Source organism: Phaenicophaeus curvirostris, chromosome 3 (genome assembly GCF_032191515.1).
Source record: "Phaenicophaeus curvirostris isolate KB17595 chromosome 3, BPBGC_Pcur_1.0, whole genome shotgun sequence".
NCBI lineage: Eukaryota > Metazoa > Chordata > Aves > Cuculiformes > Cuculidae > Phaenicophaeus > Phaenicophaeus curvirostris.
In genome coordinates this window covers 44641092-44660532 of record NC_091394.1, presented here as the reverse complement: position 1 = coordinate 44660532, position 19441 = coordinate 44641092, and the positions used below count along the sequence as shown (strand labels likewise).

General features: G+C 38.2%; 1 protein-coding gene across 4 annotated transcripts in view; it reads right to left on the bottom strand.

Moving 5' to 3' along the window:
• PIEZO2 (piezo type mechanosensitive ion channel component 2) overlaps positions 1-19441 on the bottom strand; it is a 311046-nt gene that overhangs the window by 135275 nt on the left and 156330 nt on the right. For all 4 annotated transcript variants that reach the window (XM_069853757.1, XM_069853760.1, XM_069853758.1 and 1 more), the window contains exon 5: positions 10442-10604. In XM_069853757.1, coding sequence (XP_069709858.1) covers positions 10442-10604 — 163 coding nt within the window. The remainder of the gene's footprint in view (positions 1-10441; positions 10605-19441) is intronic.

The following is a 19441-nucleotide window of genomic DNA, read 5'->3' as shown; positions in this document are numbered from 1 at the left end:
TACAAACCCATGCTACATAGGCTACAGTTAGAAAAATACTTTTACTTCCATAATAAATTACTTATTATGCAATTACAGGATCCCTGTGGATGCTGATTAAATCAAATAAAGTTCTCCATTCAAGGAGTATAGAGCATTTGTGAAGCCATAAACATGTGTTTCCATGACCTTTGCTCTGCAGAGCAGGGCCCCAGGACTTTTTATAAACAAACTGAATGCAGTTTAGTTTTTTCAGCAATCGTGAGGAACTCCCAGGAGTATTTATTGTACAACACTTTTTTAAACTGCCAAACTGAGATAGAGAACAGGCAAGGAAACAGCACGGCCTCTGTGGCAGCTATGGCAGCTACTATTGTGGCCAGGGCCAGAATGTCCATTAGCTACTTTGGGGGCTGCTTTATTAATATCCAAATGTTTCATCTGGTACAGTACAAACACTACTGCATGAAGATATACTCTAGTCCCAGAGATGTATTTACCAACCAGAAGTCTTAACTCCAACCTAAAACCCATTCTTGATTCAGAAGTCTCCTTGCTCTGTACCTACATTTAATGGTATTGCATCAGTAAAACCAAACTGGCTCATCTATTGACTTTTTGACTCTGAAGAGGGCATGAATGAAACTCTTCAAAATTTCAAATAATGAGAGCAACAGAATTTAATTAACCAGAATTGTTACAATTAAAGATACACAAGTCTCAGCATTGACACAATTACCAGCCCTGCAAAGGCGTTCCATTAATTATGGCAACCTCTCAAGCAAACACAGCTAAGCTCACAAGAATAAGTTCTCATGAGAGTTCAGGTGCTTCCTCCTTACAGTTGGCTCATAAATACTGTACAAATAGCCTTTTTTGCAGTATTACAATATTTCCTCTCAGACAGAACCAGGAAACAAACAAAGAACAGTGAGAAAATTAAAAAATAGGCCTGAGAATAACAGTAACGTGAAGTTCACTGACTGGTTTTAGCATGTTGCTTCTAGAATTTTTAAAAAAAGGTTAAAAGGATGCTGCTACGTCAGCTCAACTTACCAATTTATCTATGTATTATGAGGGCATTTGAAAAGTTATAGAGATGCATTGATGAGCCTCATTATCAAACTTAATGTTTATATGACACTTTGTGTTTTCCAAGGGTCTGGATTTCAGGTGGCAACCTGTTTGTTGTGTGGTTATGCTTTGCAAAGCGCTTCTGTGAAGCAGAGCATCAAATGACCTCCTGAGAAGCGGTGCATGTGTTCACTAACTTAAATACATTGCTGTTGCCTTTGAATTTCCAGGGGAGGCTGCAGGGCTTATTGCAGCCTTCATCCCCTTCCCAGAGCCTGCTTCTTTCTGGGACGTCCCACAGCAACCTTACCCACTCACAGACACACAGATTTGGCATAAGGGCAGCGTTGTGCATTGCAGCAGACTCTGCTGTTTATTGTTAGTGATACCAGAGAAGTGCTTTCAAGATCTAGATTAGCTCAAAGGTGCCTGATTTGACCTGCAGAAAAGATTGGTGCACTTGTTTTGTCAGGAGACAAGACCAAGGAAGCCAAAATGCAGACTCCATGGTCTGACCAACCTCTTTCTGGCAATTTTAATCAAGCTCCCCAGGAATTGCTCCAGCTGTAGCATCCCAGAGCTCAGCACAAACTCTCTTGCTCCTGATAGCCAGATCAATTTATTCAAAGAGAGCTGGATGCTACTCTGCAGCTTGCATGCCCTGTGGCGCATGCTCAGGGCCTCCTGCTGACACCGTTAGTGTAAAACCATGATTCTTTCTTTGGATGAGAATGAAGTAATCACTTCCTGTAACTATTTATTTCCCTTTAATTAGAGATCATATTTTTATTCCATACCTATGATAGAGTAGCACAGATGCAATTTATTAGATATCTGTAGTAACTCTGCTCAAGCCTCTACTATGTCTAATTTTCTGGACTTTCTTTTCCTTTTAAAAACCTCAATGCTTACATTGGAGAGTTTTGTTTAGGAATCATCAGAAACAAGCTACTTGATTCAACTGTGTTAAGTGCCAGAACTATAGAAATAGATTCTCTCTACTACCACATTCCTTTATTTCAATTTCCTCCATAGTGCCTAAGCTAGCGCAGTCAATCTAGATGGAATATAACATAATTGAGTTCCTGTTTTCAAGCTTGCTCATAAAGTCTTTCCCCTCCCCCCCAAAAAAGAAAAAAATCTTTATTTTATCTTCAGAATACAGGAATAATTCATTAACCACCTGCCATTAGGAGCAGCACATACCATAAAAATGTATCTAGAAAAATTAATCAAAATAACAAAATATTCTTTAGACAGACCCAGTTGTGAATACAAAACCTGAGTAAGAAATTTAACTGCTACCTTTTTACCAAAAGAACTGCAGGCCCCTAATAGTATATAAATTACTGTAGTTTTAACTTGCAGTCAACACTACATCTTATTAAGGTAATCAGTTACTGAATTTCCAGTTTTTCAAGGAATTTGAGAACTCCACAGGTTTTCTGAAACTATCAGCATATGAGGAGCCCACTTCCTTGCTTATTATGATACAGAATAGATACAAAAAACTTCCACACCAACACTTCCCACAAGTCATCCTGCATGAGCTCTACAGAAATGGAGGCTGCCTAGCAAAAGTTATTTTCTTTAAGGTCATCTTGCTTGAGATACGTGTGGGGCTCAAAGGGAGCTCAGGCAGGTCTACAGAAAGCCAAAGGGGAACACCACTCTACACACACACAAGGTGTGCACATGGAGGGAGGGCTGCAGACTCTAAGCCAAGACAGAAAAATAAAACCAGCCGAAGAGCTTAGCACCCTTATACTTGCAGGCACTGGGTGACTTAGGAGAAGATCCTGCTAAATGAGTTGAACTCATTAAGTGTGAGACAATTGCAATGAACCATTTGGTATGTGTGAAATTAATGAGCCATAGGCATTTTGGAATTTGAACAGTATTCTAGAATTCTTAGTACATAACAGAACCATTGAAAAGAAAAAATCCTAAATTGACTTTAAGCCCTATAGATCACAATGAAAAACTTCATCACTGATAGATATCAAGTGTGCTAAATCTTGGGTTAAATGCCTACACAGTATTAGATATTAGATACATTCATCAGGGATGTACCATCAGAAATATTTCAGTGTGTTTGCAGTGTCTGATAGTAATGAATGACACATAATTCCACAGTAAAATCTCCTGTGGGAATGTCATTCATTGCAAAAGAAGGATCAGCTTTTTACTGGAAGCATATAGTGACAGAGACATTCAGTGATTCAGAGGAAATGAAAAATTTAAAAAATGAAGACAGACAAGCACAGCTCTGAAGCAGGATAACAGGAAGTTAACTCATTAAATCCTGTATACAATAGATATTGTACTGAGAGGGCCAAAGATTATTTCACTTCCCAATGTGCATACTGCACCTGAGCAAACATCAAGTGATTTCATCAAAAGACTTGGCTACTATAGAAATACAGTTTCACATCTTGACTTCAAAAAGCTTTCAGGCATATAAGCCAAATGCAAAAGAGAGAGGAACTCAGAGGCAGAGTTTGGTGGTTTGGCCAGAGATGATTAAACAAGCTTCTTTTAGTGAAAGGGAAATAGGAAGACTTGGGTTATGACTATAAGGCACAATTCAGCACAAACTCTAAATGAGCTAGTGCAGGTATGCAAAGCAGCACAGCGCACATATGGAGTTATTCCTGGACCAAGAAATATACACATTGTGCCATTATCCACCTTGCTAAGAAGGACGATAAATAGCCCAGCTGGAGTGCTGTGGTTATTTCCAGCATTGCCTTAGCTCTTACAGAAGTAGCTAGGGTACTTTTCCAGTATTATCCTGAAGAGCCACAGATTATTGTGATGAACAGGAGAATGTCAAATCTAATCTATAAGAGGACCCAAAATTACCTGATTTCTCCTATCATGCTTTCTGAAAATATGGGGGTTTTTTCTCACAAAATATGAGAGAAATAAATGCTAGGGAAGGAAATAGTTTATTCAATCAAAAGAGCAGACAAACTAAAAGTGTTATAATGCAGTTATGAATACATGTGCAATCTAAATTACAGGTTTCCTAACCATCTGAAAAGCAAAATTACAGACAGGGTTCTTTTAGGAGCAATGGGGTATGGAAAAATTGCCCTGTTTTCAAGATGGTGCTTCCTACATTCCAGAGGGAACTGTATGATACAGCTTTCTGCAATAGCGGCAGACTGAATTCCTTGACTGATTCCGGCTAGTACTGTGTTACTCATCACTTAGGCTGTCTGATGGCAATAATACTCCAGTATTTTGATCTTCTGGTTAACAACTCTGTATCTCAGCCTTTGGAACTATGGACTGCAAACCAGTAACCCCAGCAAAGAGCTGCCACAAGAATTTCATCATCAATCTGTCATGTTTATAACTAAAATAGGACAAGTGCATGCTAAAGTTTCATGCTGAACAGGCTAACAGCACTTAGTTACACATAATGTATTGCACTTCTACATTATCTAGCTGAGGCACTTTTGCAGTATAATTACATATTTGTGTTAAGACTTATCCAAAGACATGTGCATCAAACCTAGAAGCTAAAGTATCTTGTAAACTTTTGACCCCTGTTAAGATGAGATGCATTAGAATTGTTACTGAGGGAGGCAGCTGGGTAAGGTCTGGCAAACTTCATCACTACAAGCATTGCAAGCAAAGCAATAAGGTAGCTTCACCTTTAAAACACAGAAGTAAGGCATGAAAACCTATTTATACCACATTCAAAGCATGCTAAGACCAATTTGGTTTGGACCAGTTCTCCAGAGGACAAAAGCAAAGAAATATTTATAACCAATTGGAAAAGATAAGCAAATGCCAGGCTAAATAGATATACCAATAAAAGAAAAATCAGAGGGAAAAAAGGTGCCATCAAGAAGCTAAAAGAAGCCCAGAAGTTCCAATCCTTTCTAGAGAAGCTCTTTTTCCTCTTTATCACCTGTAGTATTTTCCACTTTTTTTTTTCCACAATTGCCGTCATCTGCTATCTCTGAAGAGACGCAAATACTGGAGGAACAGAAGTTGCAGACGGGAAGACATTTAGAGAAGTCAGGGCCAGAGGGTCCCACATCAGTGAGAGCTAATGAAACCAGGTGAATGTTTGATACTGGTAAAAGAAAATTAAATGAAGATACACACAAAACAATTAATAAACTAAGGAAAAAATATACTTATTCAAGGCTTTAAGGAAAATGGCATGGCCATCTAGACAGGGCCATGGCCACCAGTGTAAATAGCTCAAAGGAGTTCTCCATATTTGAAGGTAAGAAAATTGGCATGGTATTAGCAACTACAAGATTGGGATATCAGATCTTTCTCAGAGCTGTGCTCCAAGATGAACTAATTATCCATATTTTATGGCATGTCCCAAAAGGTGATACACTAAAAGAATCACTCAACCCAACAATTTCTGAATCTAAAAATGAATATCATAATTCAGTCATTCAAAAGTAAGACCTTGTCTAAAATGCTGAAGCATTGATAATTTCTGTGGCTCAAGAGAATACTGCAGAACTGTAGCTGGGGCAGAAAAAAGTAACAGAAACAAAATAAATGGAAAAAAGGACAGGGATTGCTTACCTTTAAAAAGACAAATATGCAAAATTATAAATATATTTGATTTCCCTTCTACTATCTCCCTCTGTTTTATAACATGTAATACAAGGGACCTTCCATAAAATTAAAGGGTGTTAAATTTAAAACTAAATCAGAGAACACTTATTAAACTGTGGAAGTCCTTTCTTCATGATCCCACCGAAGCCAAGAAATTAATGATGTTTTAGAAGGGTCTGGATAATTATATGTTTAACAAGATTATTCAGAGTACCTATAATTAACAACAACATTTTTTGGAAGGGATTTCAAACCACATGAATTAGGATTATAGCCAGTCTGCAGCTAGCAGAGATCAGGATAAATGGTAATGTTGGAGATAGGGAAAAAGGGTATTCTCTTGTTTGCTTGTTGTCCTTATCCAGCAGGTACCAGCTACTTTTAGGACAAGGATACTCATCTAAAATGACAATTCCTAGACTAGAAAGTGCCTGGACAATGAACAAGATGTGTGTAATCAGAGTCTATCTACTCTGTCCTGTATGCTCTGCAGTCTCACTTGGAGACCTCAACCAAAAGAAAGCTCTCAATGTACTACATGCCCAGTGTAGGCATAGGACAAACATCCCTGTCCCTGTTTAGAAAGCCAAAGCTAGGAAATAAGTATTTTGTCTGTTCCTATATGCCAAGGGACACAGAATCTGAGAGACAAATGAACCACGTTTGTGGCCAAAGTGAGAACTATGCTGGTCCTCCTGACTCCAGTCCAACATCTTGACTGCAAACCTCGCATTGTCCTCAAACCTTCGTTCATTTTAAAACAATTTCCTCTTTTTTTTTTTTAACAGTCTTTTTAAGATCCCAAACAAATCTCTGCCTTCTGCAAAAAAAGGAGGGGTGGAGGCCCTGGGATCAAGATCGCTTCAGATTATGTGAAAAGTAAAGGCCTAGTGGTCCCATTTGCTTTCTAGAAGAGCGTGGAAATAAGCTTGAATGGGCAAGGCAGCAAATGCTGTGGGAGGAAGTTGCATTGAAGACTACAATTGTATATTTCAGTTAAGATCAACACCTCTTCTAAAGTTTAGGTGATGCAATCTCTGAAGGATTTTCTTCCTCTTCACTGTCACTTACAATATTAGGCAATTCATCCATAATCTCAAGAAAAAGCTATTTCCTTTCTAATACCTATCAGACCGTATATACTGTATCTGCTTTTTGGCATACAAACCACCATCTGTACCAAATCAAAAGTGTCATACTTTCAGCTGCAGCAGGAATTTAACTGTTCTTTCTTATTTTCTTCCACCTTTTACACCTTGTGACTGGCATTGTCCTTTGCAGCATTTGCAATTCGGGCCAGTCTCCAGCTGAATTCACCTGCTTTAAATTTTCTGAGCCCTAATAAAGAAGGCCTGTAGACACGTTTGCTCCAAGTGTGCAACCATTTAGGGGTGGTAATGAGTTGGACTGCAGCTTGGTATCTGGCAGACCTTCCTAGTTCATGACTCACTGTTAATTAAAACCACACTCTCTGCTTATTCCTGGGATAGCTTTACTTACAAATTATTGAGACTCTTACTACCTCACAGCCTCCTCCTTCAGTTCTGTTACATATAATACACTTTTCTGATGGAGATCTGTTTCCCTTAAAGTTGGATGCAGTGTCATGAAGAAGGACATCCATTTTTCAGTGAATCCTTGTTGTCCTTAATTTAGATTCTGATAATTTTCCTTATTTTGAATTGCGTTCCAATCCATAGGCAATCATATTAATTGTACTCTATAGCTGGTTTCTGGAGGCTAATGCCATGACAAAGTACAACAAAAAATCAAGTATTGCAAACTGCTGCTCCAGGCATTTTTTCAAAATGGCATAGAACAATTGAAATGTGATGGATGCACACAGAGCTTTGAAAACTCACTTTTAGAAGTATTCAATCAATTATTTAACAGGGGGGTTTATACATAAATTTTGGACGGAATAGATAGATTAACCTTTCTTTTTTACTTAAGCCTATCTCCACAGTATTTTAGTCTCCTCAAAGCAAAAAGACCCGAGAATCCCTCAATGTAAGCAATATCATGCCAAACAGGCAAGACAAACTTTCTGATTTTGCCTGGAAGTCACAGAGCTAATTTTTTGATTTATAGAGCCATCTTTGGCTAGGCATCTAGCAATCTGAAAAGTCACCTCTCATGGCTCTGTTAAATCTGTTCAAAACAGCTGATGCATTCATAACAAAATCTTGTGCCACAGATCTCTGATGAGTGGCAGCAGGGACTCACAGCAAAAGCTCTTCAACTCTGGAATTGGGAATTGGCTACAGGTCTGGTCTAACAAACCCAGGACTATTTCCCTTGAAGGCACAGTACCAAACTCAACACTTCTCCTGAAGCGTTTGTTTTTAGGGAATTTATTACTGCAACTCATTTCACATTTTCTCATTCAGTGGAGTTACAGCATCAGTAGAAGGCCAGATCAAAATGCAGCCACAGTTATCAGTCAGAATTCAAAGTGCTGATCATTTACTTAGTTTTCCTTTTTCCAGTGGATTCTACCAAATGAGAACTGAAAATCATCTAGTGAAACCCAGTTTGGACTCATTTTAAATCATGCCAATGTTTTCCCAAATTCAGACACTCAGCTGTATGCTCTGCATATGCATTAGGTTCCTTACAGTCAATCCTGCCAAATACATATTCCTAGCAGATTCAGCTGCTTCTACAGACTCCTTCAAACTAGCAGAAATGATTCCAGGATGTTATGTGGAGACACCTAAAAAGAGAAAGCTGAAATTTGGAAAGATGTATTTTATAGATATTTAATTTTCCACTTTCCATTTCACTCCGTTTTTAAAAAACAAGCAGGTTATTCTGATACTGGTTCATCGTTTCAGCAGTCAGGATCAGAATTGCTTGTAGCATTGAAGATCATTTCACAAAACAACAACTACTATCTCTTTCTTAAAAATAACCCCGTGATAGAGTTTTGGGTGTCACTAAGTCTAAACACAGCTGCTGTATTCACTAAATATTCTATAATATATACAGTTTACAGAACATAAGTAATACTCACTGGGTTTTAATGTGAAGAAGTAAAATATATTTATGCAGATTTCTGTTTGCCCAGTATCAATATTTCTTTGCTGTCTTCTCCCCCACGCTCTTCCTTTGTGGAATATTCTGGCCCATTTAGTTGCATTGGTGGATTGCCTTGAAGTAGCTAGTCTAGGACCAAGCCAATTTCAGGCTACGCTCTGTGCTGTGTAATCAGTGTTTGTTAGTTCACTTTTTTCCCTTGCATTCCAGGCAAATGACTGTTGAACACTGAGTGGAAGCCAACACCCATTCTCTTCAGGAGACAGAGCTCCCTTCAACACAGACTCCAGGCTCAGGCTCACGTCTGAACCAAACAAAAAGTGAATATCTGAACATTGCCATCTAGACTCAGAGGAACCTAACTACACCCTTTTTTTTTTTTCTTCTGAGGTTCTGCCATCAGATTATTCCTGGTTATGAACCTCCATGTTTTCTTTCCAAGAGATCAAGGGCTTCAAAGAAGTCTGTTAGAGCCCATTTTGGTAAAATGCAACTCTCTGAAGAGAGACGGGTTGAACACAAAACATGTCAATTAGCCACACTTATTAATACTTCAAACATCTCCCCTAATGGGCATAGCCCAAGATTCTAGCCTGCTGCTAAATCAGTTTTGCACAGCTCCAGCGATAAAGCAGATTTAAAGCTGATAAAACTGGCTTCCAGGAGATACGGCAAAACCTTGCATATGCTCATCAGGCCTACATATCCTCCAATTTACAGTGAAAAGCTCCAATCTTCAGGTAATCCTCAGCTGCCAGAACAACCCATAAGAATTACAGCTGCAACGGAGTATAAAGCACAGTCCTGATACTGATCTCTCATGTCGTAGAAACTCAACCAGCTTCTGGCAATACCACAATTCAGACAACATGGCAACATGCAGAACGTCTTTTTTCCTCTCTATAGTGGAAACAAAATGGGTAGCTGATCCTCCTAAATACTTTACCCACTTCAAAGTGCAATTTCTATTTGAACAATGAGCAATTTGCAACTGTCTCCCCTAAAAAACGAGCAAAGAAAAAACTCGTTTTGACCATGCATAAAACAAGACAGAAAATGAGACCCAAGGCATGCTAGACAGTCTGATAAGATTAGTAGTAGGAATTTCTCTGCACCCTGGGCTAAATTCCCTCTGTGGCTTCTTATATTATACAATTGTTTCCCTCCTTCTGTGGATTTTTCTGCATTTGGTACATGTGCTATACTTCTTCACACTAGTAAAATACACAGCAAACACAACAACGCTTTCAACTAAGCCATTCCCCAAAATCATCCTCAATCTCACTCAGTATGACCACAGCTTTAGATAACTACTTCCATGAATGTAATACATGGTTTCTCTTTCCTTCCCCTAAGAGTATTTTCTGACAATCATTCAGATATTGCTGTATTTTTGGATAACAACTTTGGAAATACGGATGCTACCTAAGAAAATGAGCAATGAATGTCGTAAAACAACTATGTTGGACTTAACCATCAGCTCTGTTGAAGAAAAAATTTGTGACGGATTCTCATGACCATTTCTTAAGTCAAAACTATTTTACAAATACAGTAGCATTTCTGCTTTGTTTTCTCATGATAACAACAGCTGTACTTTTCCACTTTAAAAGCAATTGATTAGTTTCCTGAAAGTAAGTTCACTTCTAAACATACCCAGTTCTCATGAAACCATTTCAGAATACATCTCAGAAAGGAATGCCAAAGCTCACTATTAGCTAAAAGCCATACAGATAAAATGCGTATTTGATACCATTTCCTCATTTTCAAATTGCATGTTGCACTGTGCTGCATCCTCAGTTATTGGCTTCTGAAACATGTTGCGGCAGAGGAGCCATATTGACAGACTAGCAATGAACATTCCAATATCTGGTACAAATAGTCTGATCACGTTGCCTGCATCTGCTCCTTTCACACTGTATGGGATGAAAAAAAAAAAAAGAACAAGAAACATTTGTTACTTCTAATGACATTTTCAGGTGGAACAGAAAGTTAGCTCAAGGCAAAGCAAAACACCCCAAAACCCAGTAATAAGAAAGCTTCAGAATACTGGAAATACAAAGATGGTCAAGGAGCTCTAGACAGATATTTCTGCTCTCAAAAAGTACAGAATAACTGATTATTCAATGGCACCTCACGTATTCATATTACAGCGATTCTTAGTATTTTGACTCAACCAATTCTGAATTAATATTTTGGGAAGCAACATAGGAACAACCTTCAAATTCAACAAGAATGATTTCAGCTGAGTTCCTCGATGATCTATATGTATACATCACAACCTCTCTAGTTTCATCCTTCGCAAAGACAATAGCTTCCAGCTCCACCAAGGAGGTCAACAAAGACAAGGTAGCATTAATGTCAACCCGAAGTGGTGACATGGTGGGAGGTGGAAGTATGTGCCCTAATCATTCCTGGCACATAGAAGAATAACCAAAAAGTCTGTTATATTTTAATAACTTTTACTATGCTAACTGTTAATACACTTTATTCAATCAGACCTCTTGAATACCTTTCAGGGTATTCAAGTACAAATATTTAAATACTAATCAAAGAAAGTGTTACGTCCTTGCCAAGAAAACCTTTCTTTTCTGAAAGATCTGTAAGGCTGGATGAATTTTATGTAGAAAAAAAAATTGCACTGCTTCACTGTGCAGAATTAATTGCTTAGAGTGGGAAATAGGACTTTATGGGTTAGTGGCACAATGAATAGTTTATTAAGCTGTGGCATGGACTTATTGAACTTCTATTAATGAAAGGATATAATCTTAATTATTGGAAAGTGTATAGCATATGTGTGCCAATCATAAAGTTAACATATTTTCATTATGCAGCTCCAATTTTAACAGATTTTTAGGGCTTTATGTCTGTAATAAGTTCTGAGAACAGGTAAAGTATCCTTGGAGCTCTTTGGGCACAGCTACACACACAAGACTAGTTCTTCATAGCCTGAACTAGTAGAAAACCTTCACAGATTATTTTGTAGATGCAAAAGAAGATATCATCTCTGACCTTTCTTTATCATAACACTAGCAGCTTTCAAGCCTAAAAAAAAAAGCTATTTATGAAGGAGTTACTTGCAATCGCTGTGATTAACTGCAGATCTAAAGTACCTAAAAAGCTACTTATGTGACTACAATAAAGCCAGTGTCAGGAATCTTGCTTTGATATCCTCATATCAAATCTTACATTTCCATTGTTGCTGCTGGTCCAGTTACTGACCAGAAAGCTAGTTTTAATGTTAATTCCAACAGGTACAAATGAGTGTATCATGGGAAGCAGTAAGCAAAGTTCAGGTCTGTGGGATACTGTCCTATAGCACAGTTATGAAATGGACCCAGAAATACTACATAATTGGTTCAAAACAACAGAAGGAAAATTCAAGCTCTAGTTCTTCCCATGCTCAGACACAGACACAGAATAAACTGATAAGGTGCTACTTATGGAAAACAATTTATGATTTTAAATTGTAGCTTCTTGTAAAAAGAAAAGAAACAAATTGCAATCATGCAACCAGAAAACGTCCTCCGCTGATGCTCTTTGTTCTTACAGATTGTCCCTGAATGATCATGCACTAAAAGGCAGCTAAGTAGCTTGAAAACATTTTGATAATGGCTTCCAGTTGTACTGAAGCAGAGAAAAAAAAATTAAGTAATTGAAAGACTTGTAAGAGTTAGATGGCAAAGTCCTTGCTTGATTGCTTGCATATTTCTTGTGCCACTGCTTCAAGCAAAGCATGCTGTAGAGTCAACTGGGACAAGACAACATAGTCTATCTGTTTAACATTACAGAAAATATAGGCTTGACACGTGTCTGTTCATTTTGCAGTACCGTAGATCTTAGTGTCATGCAGATTAACTAGTCAAGGCACTGAGACTGCACTTTCTCCTTTGGCAGAAAGCAGTAATCATTACATGTTTAATGAACCTAATTCACAATAATAGTGTGCCCAGCATTCACAAGAAGAATACTGAATTAGCTTCACTCATCCTGATCGCTAAACTGACACCTGCCTATTAAAGCCATTTTCCTGACTAACTGGCAACAAAATATGAATTCTTAATTCTGAAAGTATCATTCAGACATTTTTTAAGAAAAAGATGAAAAAAACCCACTCTGATGCCGGTAATAGTGTAAGAACAGTACAAATTTGCTAATCTCGTATTGAAAAAAAGGATCAAGTTACTTTTATGCAATACTTCTCTAAGCGAGCTTTTTCTGTACACAGGTATAGAGTCCTATCTAAAACTAATTTTGCATCACTTCTGAACTTAAAACAGAAGTTTGTCAAATTCAACCACTCACCCACCAACAAACTAAAAGGTGGTAGCCTTTGAATACCAGCACTTTCTAGTTGCACCACGTTCTCCTTCCTTACACTGTACTCCCACAGAGCCATGCTGGGTCTTCCTTCACATATCCCACTCCCCAGAACACGGAGACACCCCAGTGGGAGCAGCGCCTCTGTCACGGCTCAAATTTCTTTCCACTAACCCAAACCAAGTGCTTCTGATCTTTCAAAATAAATCATTTAGCATGTTGTTGTGAAAGATGTAATGTACAGTTCAGGCAAGCAATAGAGACACTGAACAGTGATACTTAACCACAAAGCAAGGAAAAATTCTGCACATGAATAGTTTATTCACCAGAGCAGGTCACAAATGTATGCTGCCTTCACCTCCCCATGAAAAGGAAAACAAATTGACCTCAGTGTGATAATTAAAAAGGAAACAAAAGATCACTTGAAAATAGAGGAATGTATATTCTTCTGTAAAGCAGAATAATAAACTGCTTAATTCAACCCCAAGCAATTTGGTCCCAAGTTATTCACAGTGACAGCTAAAACAAAAATCAGTTATTCATTCTTGCTGTCTCTGGCAGTACAAAAAAGAATGGTAAATACTACAATCATTCCACAAACATTTCTCACTTTATTTGCGCTTTCACATATGGTCATATTTTGCATTTGATAACAATCTATGCATTGTGCTCTGTGCTCTAGAAGAGGCTCTCTAACGACAAAGTTAAAACAGAAGCAGGAGAAATTTATTCAGGAGATCTCATAGAGAAAAAGGGTTTTTTTTTAAATCCCTGCAAAAATCAGTGTACAATGCCATAGATCTTAATCTACAACAAGTACATCATCATTTATTCAATTAGACTAACTTACCTATAGACAACTTTAACTGTAATAGATACCTCTGACTTAAGCTTATAACTCAGCCAGAAACATGTTCAAAAATGTAATACACTAAACGGCAGCTTTAGAATTATTTTCCCCCTCTTTTGTTCCTTTTTACAGAATGCTGAGGAAAATAGGACACTCTCCTCCCCAAAATATTAGCGGCTTGAAATGTTTTTCTACCTTCCCTTCACAAAGTAAATTACATTGCACATAGTTTTCAAGACAAGGGAACACTGCAGTTAAGAGTTGCAAGAGTTCCTCTGTAAACAGAAGAAAATTTTGAGGAACAAAAGTTATTTTATGACTTCTGCACCAACATGTGAAACTGTTTTATCGTATCAATAGACTCCTGATACAGCAGTCTCCTCGTCAATCTGTGTTCTCCTGTTGCTTTCAGCTGTACACTATTTATTTAAATACTTTAGGAAGAGATCATCTTAATTTTCTGTATTTATACGTAATTCTTCTAGGACTGTGTGACATTGTTCCAGTTCTTGCGTTCATTTGGGCTAAAGAAATTTTGAGGTATAATTTCCCAGTTTATCTGCATTGAGAATAGTTAGCTGTGAACGTACAAGTTAAAACTGCTCTTTGACTTCATCTACACTCACTAGCAGTCAAACAAAAACCAAATGCCTTGAAGAAGAAAAGATGGCATAATTTAAAATTTACAGTCTTACTTGGTGCTTGATAAATCACCATTTGAGTTTTCTGAAAATAAAATTTTCATTTTTTCCTTTCTAGAGTAACCATTTCTCACAAATTAGTTTTATTCATCTTGATCAGGATGCATAAAGATTTGGTGAAGCATTAATACTGCCTTATCTAGTCTGATTTAATGTTTTAGAATGTCAGACACATTAACCTTCACCTTTATTTCAGGTTTACAGAAAAAAGCCAGAAAAAGCCGCAGATCTATTACAGTCAAATTGCAATGGCTTAAATAAATAAAAACATAAAATATATAGTAATGCATTTATAAAGCAACATGCATAATAACATATAAAATACTCCACATATAGGATGAAAAACAATAGTCTTCAAATTATAAATATTTAATATTTTGTTACAAGCAAACAAATAAAACTGGAAAAAAAGAACAGTCTTTCTTAAAAAAGTAATTCACCACCAGCAATATATCACAATATTAAGCTTATGTTAAATGATAAATAAAACAATGCCTCCAGATTAAAGCCAAATAAAAAACTTGATTTCATTTTTAATACTGGATAATCAAAGTATTTTAATTTTGGATTTTTTATCATAGTTTTAAAAATTTCTCAAAAGCCTTATTTAGATTTACTGCATACTATACTATCTTCTCCTTTCTCCCCTCAGGGGTTTTCTGTAGCACCTGTTTACTTTCTAATTAATTGCTTTAATAAAATTGCAATTAGGTAACACGGTAGTAATAGTTTACGGGTGATAAAGTAGGGAAGATACATAGATGCTAAAACTTTCCATTCATGCTGTTTGGTCACTGTGAGACATTTGGTATTTCCAAGCGGATCTAATATTTCACAGTAATTTATGTGCCACCATAGATGTTTACAGCACAGTTCCCATTCACTTCACCTGCAGCTGTAATCTCTTGGACTGAAGGCAAATCAAGCCGAAGAATCATAAGCACGGTCCCCTAGAAATGGGGACTGGCAGTATCACATAGGTGCTACACAGTACTGTCAATGATTCATTTTTTTATCACTGGGATTCCCTCTGTGATCCAAAAATAGTGGAAATTTTGAGGGTACCAACAGCTAGAAACCAGATTGCCTTAAAGATGTGCTTGCTGTGGGTCCCGGTGATGGCTGCAGCTGGTAACGTGTTAGAGAGGCCTCTTGTCCTCTCTCAGTTTGAACTAAGAATGAAATGTCTGCCTCTGTACTTACTCTGCTGGGAAACTCGCACTTAACTGTCTGTGTCTGAGCGCTAGGGACCCAGTCTGAGCCACAACCAGCACTTTGGTGAACACAGTACACTCAGTCTGTATTCATGCTGGCACAACTTGTCCCTGGTGGTTCAAAAGACAAGTTAGATATGCTGTTGGCTCACATGGCAACTTTGATATGACCCTCAGGGCAAACCGTCGCCATAGCCAAAATATGCACACTGCTCAGCACTGGTAGGTCTGACTTTAGTCCTTTCGTTACCTCATGCTGATGCACAAATTGATAATAAATTATGTTAGAAAAATAAAATACAAACTTAGTAATATCAATATGCAAAGCACTGTGCATGATCGCTTTTGCCTTAATGTGACTGTCCTCTTCAGTTTATGCAGAACAAGCCATGTGTTTGACCCAACATACCTGAAGCTGCATTTTGAGAGAATTTTGGTCATGCAAATAAAAGAGTGGGAGGAAGAGGGAAGCAAAAATGCATAGATTACTGCTCATAAAAATACTTAGCATGAATTGACCTACCAACATGCAAGTTCAAAGGGCTCCTGAAGTATTTGTAAAATCTTAATCACTGCTTACAAACTATCTCTGCATGGATTTAAAAACCAAAAGTACACTTCGCTTTTTAAGGAAAGATACCTTGCAATGAAGAACACTTTCTGTATTGCAAAAGTGCCTAACCACATTTTAACCAAACATTTGCTTTCCAAACATTGCTATGCAGAGAGTTTGCAGCTATTTGAAGCTCAGTACACACTGCCAAGTTTTCCGTACCTCACTGCTTGCATAAAACATTCAACATTAAGAAATTATGTATATGTGCAATATGTAAAATATTGGCTCATGCCAATTTTTCTTTTTTAAAGCACCCACTGTTTCTTGTTGTTCATTGATCTTCTAATAAAGGGCAAATTCCAGACTGCCCAAGGCAGCACGCAGAAGACATAAAATGTAGCTGGGATTTAGTAGCTATCATGCAAAGCACTCAGTTGTGCTGTTGCCAGACTCATGACAGTACAACATCCAGCTCGCTTTGCCCATGTCCCACAGCTCCAAATGTGGAGTAGGACTGATGTTGCACAGCCAAGGGGAAGTGAGCACATTCACCTCCACACCCATGGCACTGTGCGTGCCAGACCCCACAGTGCAGTGCAAACTACAAGCCCATCCACAGCACAAATTATGTCAGGCCATACTGGAAATTTGATCCTGGATGGAGGCGGAGGCAGAATCAGAGTGAGCAGAAGAGACCCAAAGACACCTCAGCGGTAGGTGCATTTTGTTCTGAAATCTTCAAAGAGACTTTCCATTATGAGTATATGCACTTCTTGCTTCTTCCTAGCACACATATTGTAAGGAGATTTGGCTAAAGCACTGATTCAGTGTTCACTGATCACTGCAAAACATTCACAGTTAAATCTGTCCAGAATACTCATAAATACTTGGTGACTGACAGCTAAGTGTTTACATAGAGGCACACACATATCCATATGTTCCACAATATTCCTGACTGAAATAAAGAGCTGATAAAACTGAAGCAGGCTAACTTTCAGTGATTATTTCAAAACATATTTGCTCCCTCTTTCTGCAGCCTTCACTGGTTGGGGCATGAACAGATCATAATTTCAAACTACTCTTTTTTTATTTCATTCCATAGCCAGCATATAATACAATCACAGAAATAAAAGAAACATTTAAATTTTCCATACATCTGCAGATGAGAAGGGAGTAATATTTCCCCCAATTACAGCAAGTGACACTGTAAATTACTGTCATTTTACCCTCAATACAGAGGAGAAGCACACAGCCACTGGAAAATAACATGTTTCAAGATGGAGTTCCCATTGAACCTCAGCAGCTGTATGGGGACCCTCCGCCCCAGTGCCCCCCTTCCTAATTCAAAACTATCCAAGTGCCACATCTGCAGGGATGGGACCATTCACCAAGACCCTTACTTCTTCCACATGAAACAACTCCCACTTTGCCTTGTCTACTCTGGACATGTCCATGTTTGTCTTTGCAGTGTCAAGCAGGATAGAGTAGAAGCAACAAACTCATCTGCCCTGCCACTATCTGCCCCGCCACTATCTGCCCCAAAATCCTGACGGCTCAGAGGCAAAAGCACATAGTCATTGCAGAAAGCATGCTCCAGCCATCATGTGCAGCCCCCCAAGGAGACAGGGTGCTCACACAGATCCCACTCCCCCACTGATCTCCATTAAAACTGGCCAAAAGAAACATTCTGATTTAGCCTTGGTGGACTTTGTTCAATTCTACAGCATCAAATCGAGAAACAAGAGCAGAAGAAGGCTGGTCAGACCCTGTACATGGTATGTTACATTAGTACTTCAACAGCCACAGGTTTCCTTGTGTTTCATGTGCCAATTGCTATTTGGAGATCTCACATGATTTATTCATGAACATAAACCAACAAAATCTAAATAAAATACAAAGCCAAACTGTTATGCATGTGTCCTAGAGAGTTTTTTGGATACTGATTGCAATGCTGATTGCTCTCCAGATTAAAACAAAGACTGGCTCACATTCTGCTGCTGGTGGGTTTACCACTATATGGTTCCGAGCTACCACTGTACTGCAGGAGGTTGTGCCATGCCAAGAAAAACACCGACAACGGTCTCACAACTCAAGTGCTCAAGCAACACAGGCCATAAAATACCTTCTATCAGATGCTTGTTTCCTTTGAATCCCTAGGTTAAATGGCATGAGAAAAACTAGCTGAAATTAATTTAGCTGAAAAGAAAATAAGCACAGGGGCGGCAGGAAATGAGCAACTTAAAAACCTAACACAAACAGTTGGACAAATAAGATTCCTACTGGATGGAGATAACTTCTGAGAGGACAATATGCTATTACTGAGGCAGCCAGGACCATCAGAGCAACATGACAAAATTGCACACACTTCAGAGGTGCAAGGGCTCTACCTGGAAATGATACAATTGTCTAGGCTCAGAGAAAATTTCTCCTCACTTGCAGTTAACAATAACATATGTGAGGTATAAAATCTAACACTTAGTAACCATGAAGCCACAGTTAGAGAGATTACTCTGTCATTACTTGCTTCTCTCAATTCCATGATGCCCATTTACTAGTCATAGTGTGTATTGGTATGTAGGTAACATAAATGACATTGCTTTTCTTTTTGCAAAGAAACCTAGATGACTGTAGCATGTTGTCAGAAATGACATAGAATAATAACCATCCAGTCTTCAGCAGTACTACAGATTCTGGGTTCAATGTGGAAGAAATGGATTATTTTCTCATTAAGTTATTAAAAATATCCCTGTTCAACTTAATGCTTCATTCCTCTTTAATCTCATAGGGTTGCTGACTGCACGCGTGCTGCAGTCATTAGCAGAAGATAAATTAACTATTTGATTTACACCCCTGTACCTCATAGTCCCTTCTTTGTCTCCCTGGTTTTATCTACAGCTCACCTGTGAGCACTATGAAGTGTTGATTTTGTTTTTAACCAGAGGTGCTGCATAAAAAAGACTAAGAGCTGCCACTATAAATTTTGATATTTTTCCTCTCATAAATAAACAGCCAGTATAACATTCTTGTGGAAGGGGTTGGCAGAGAAGTATCAGGATGAAAACAAGCATACTGTGCTTTGGTAGATTGAATGACCCCCTTCTATGGCTCCATC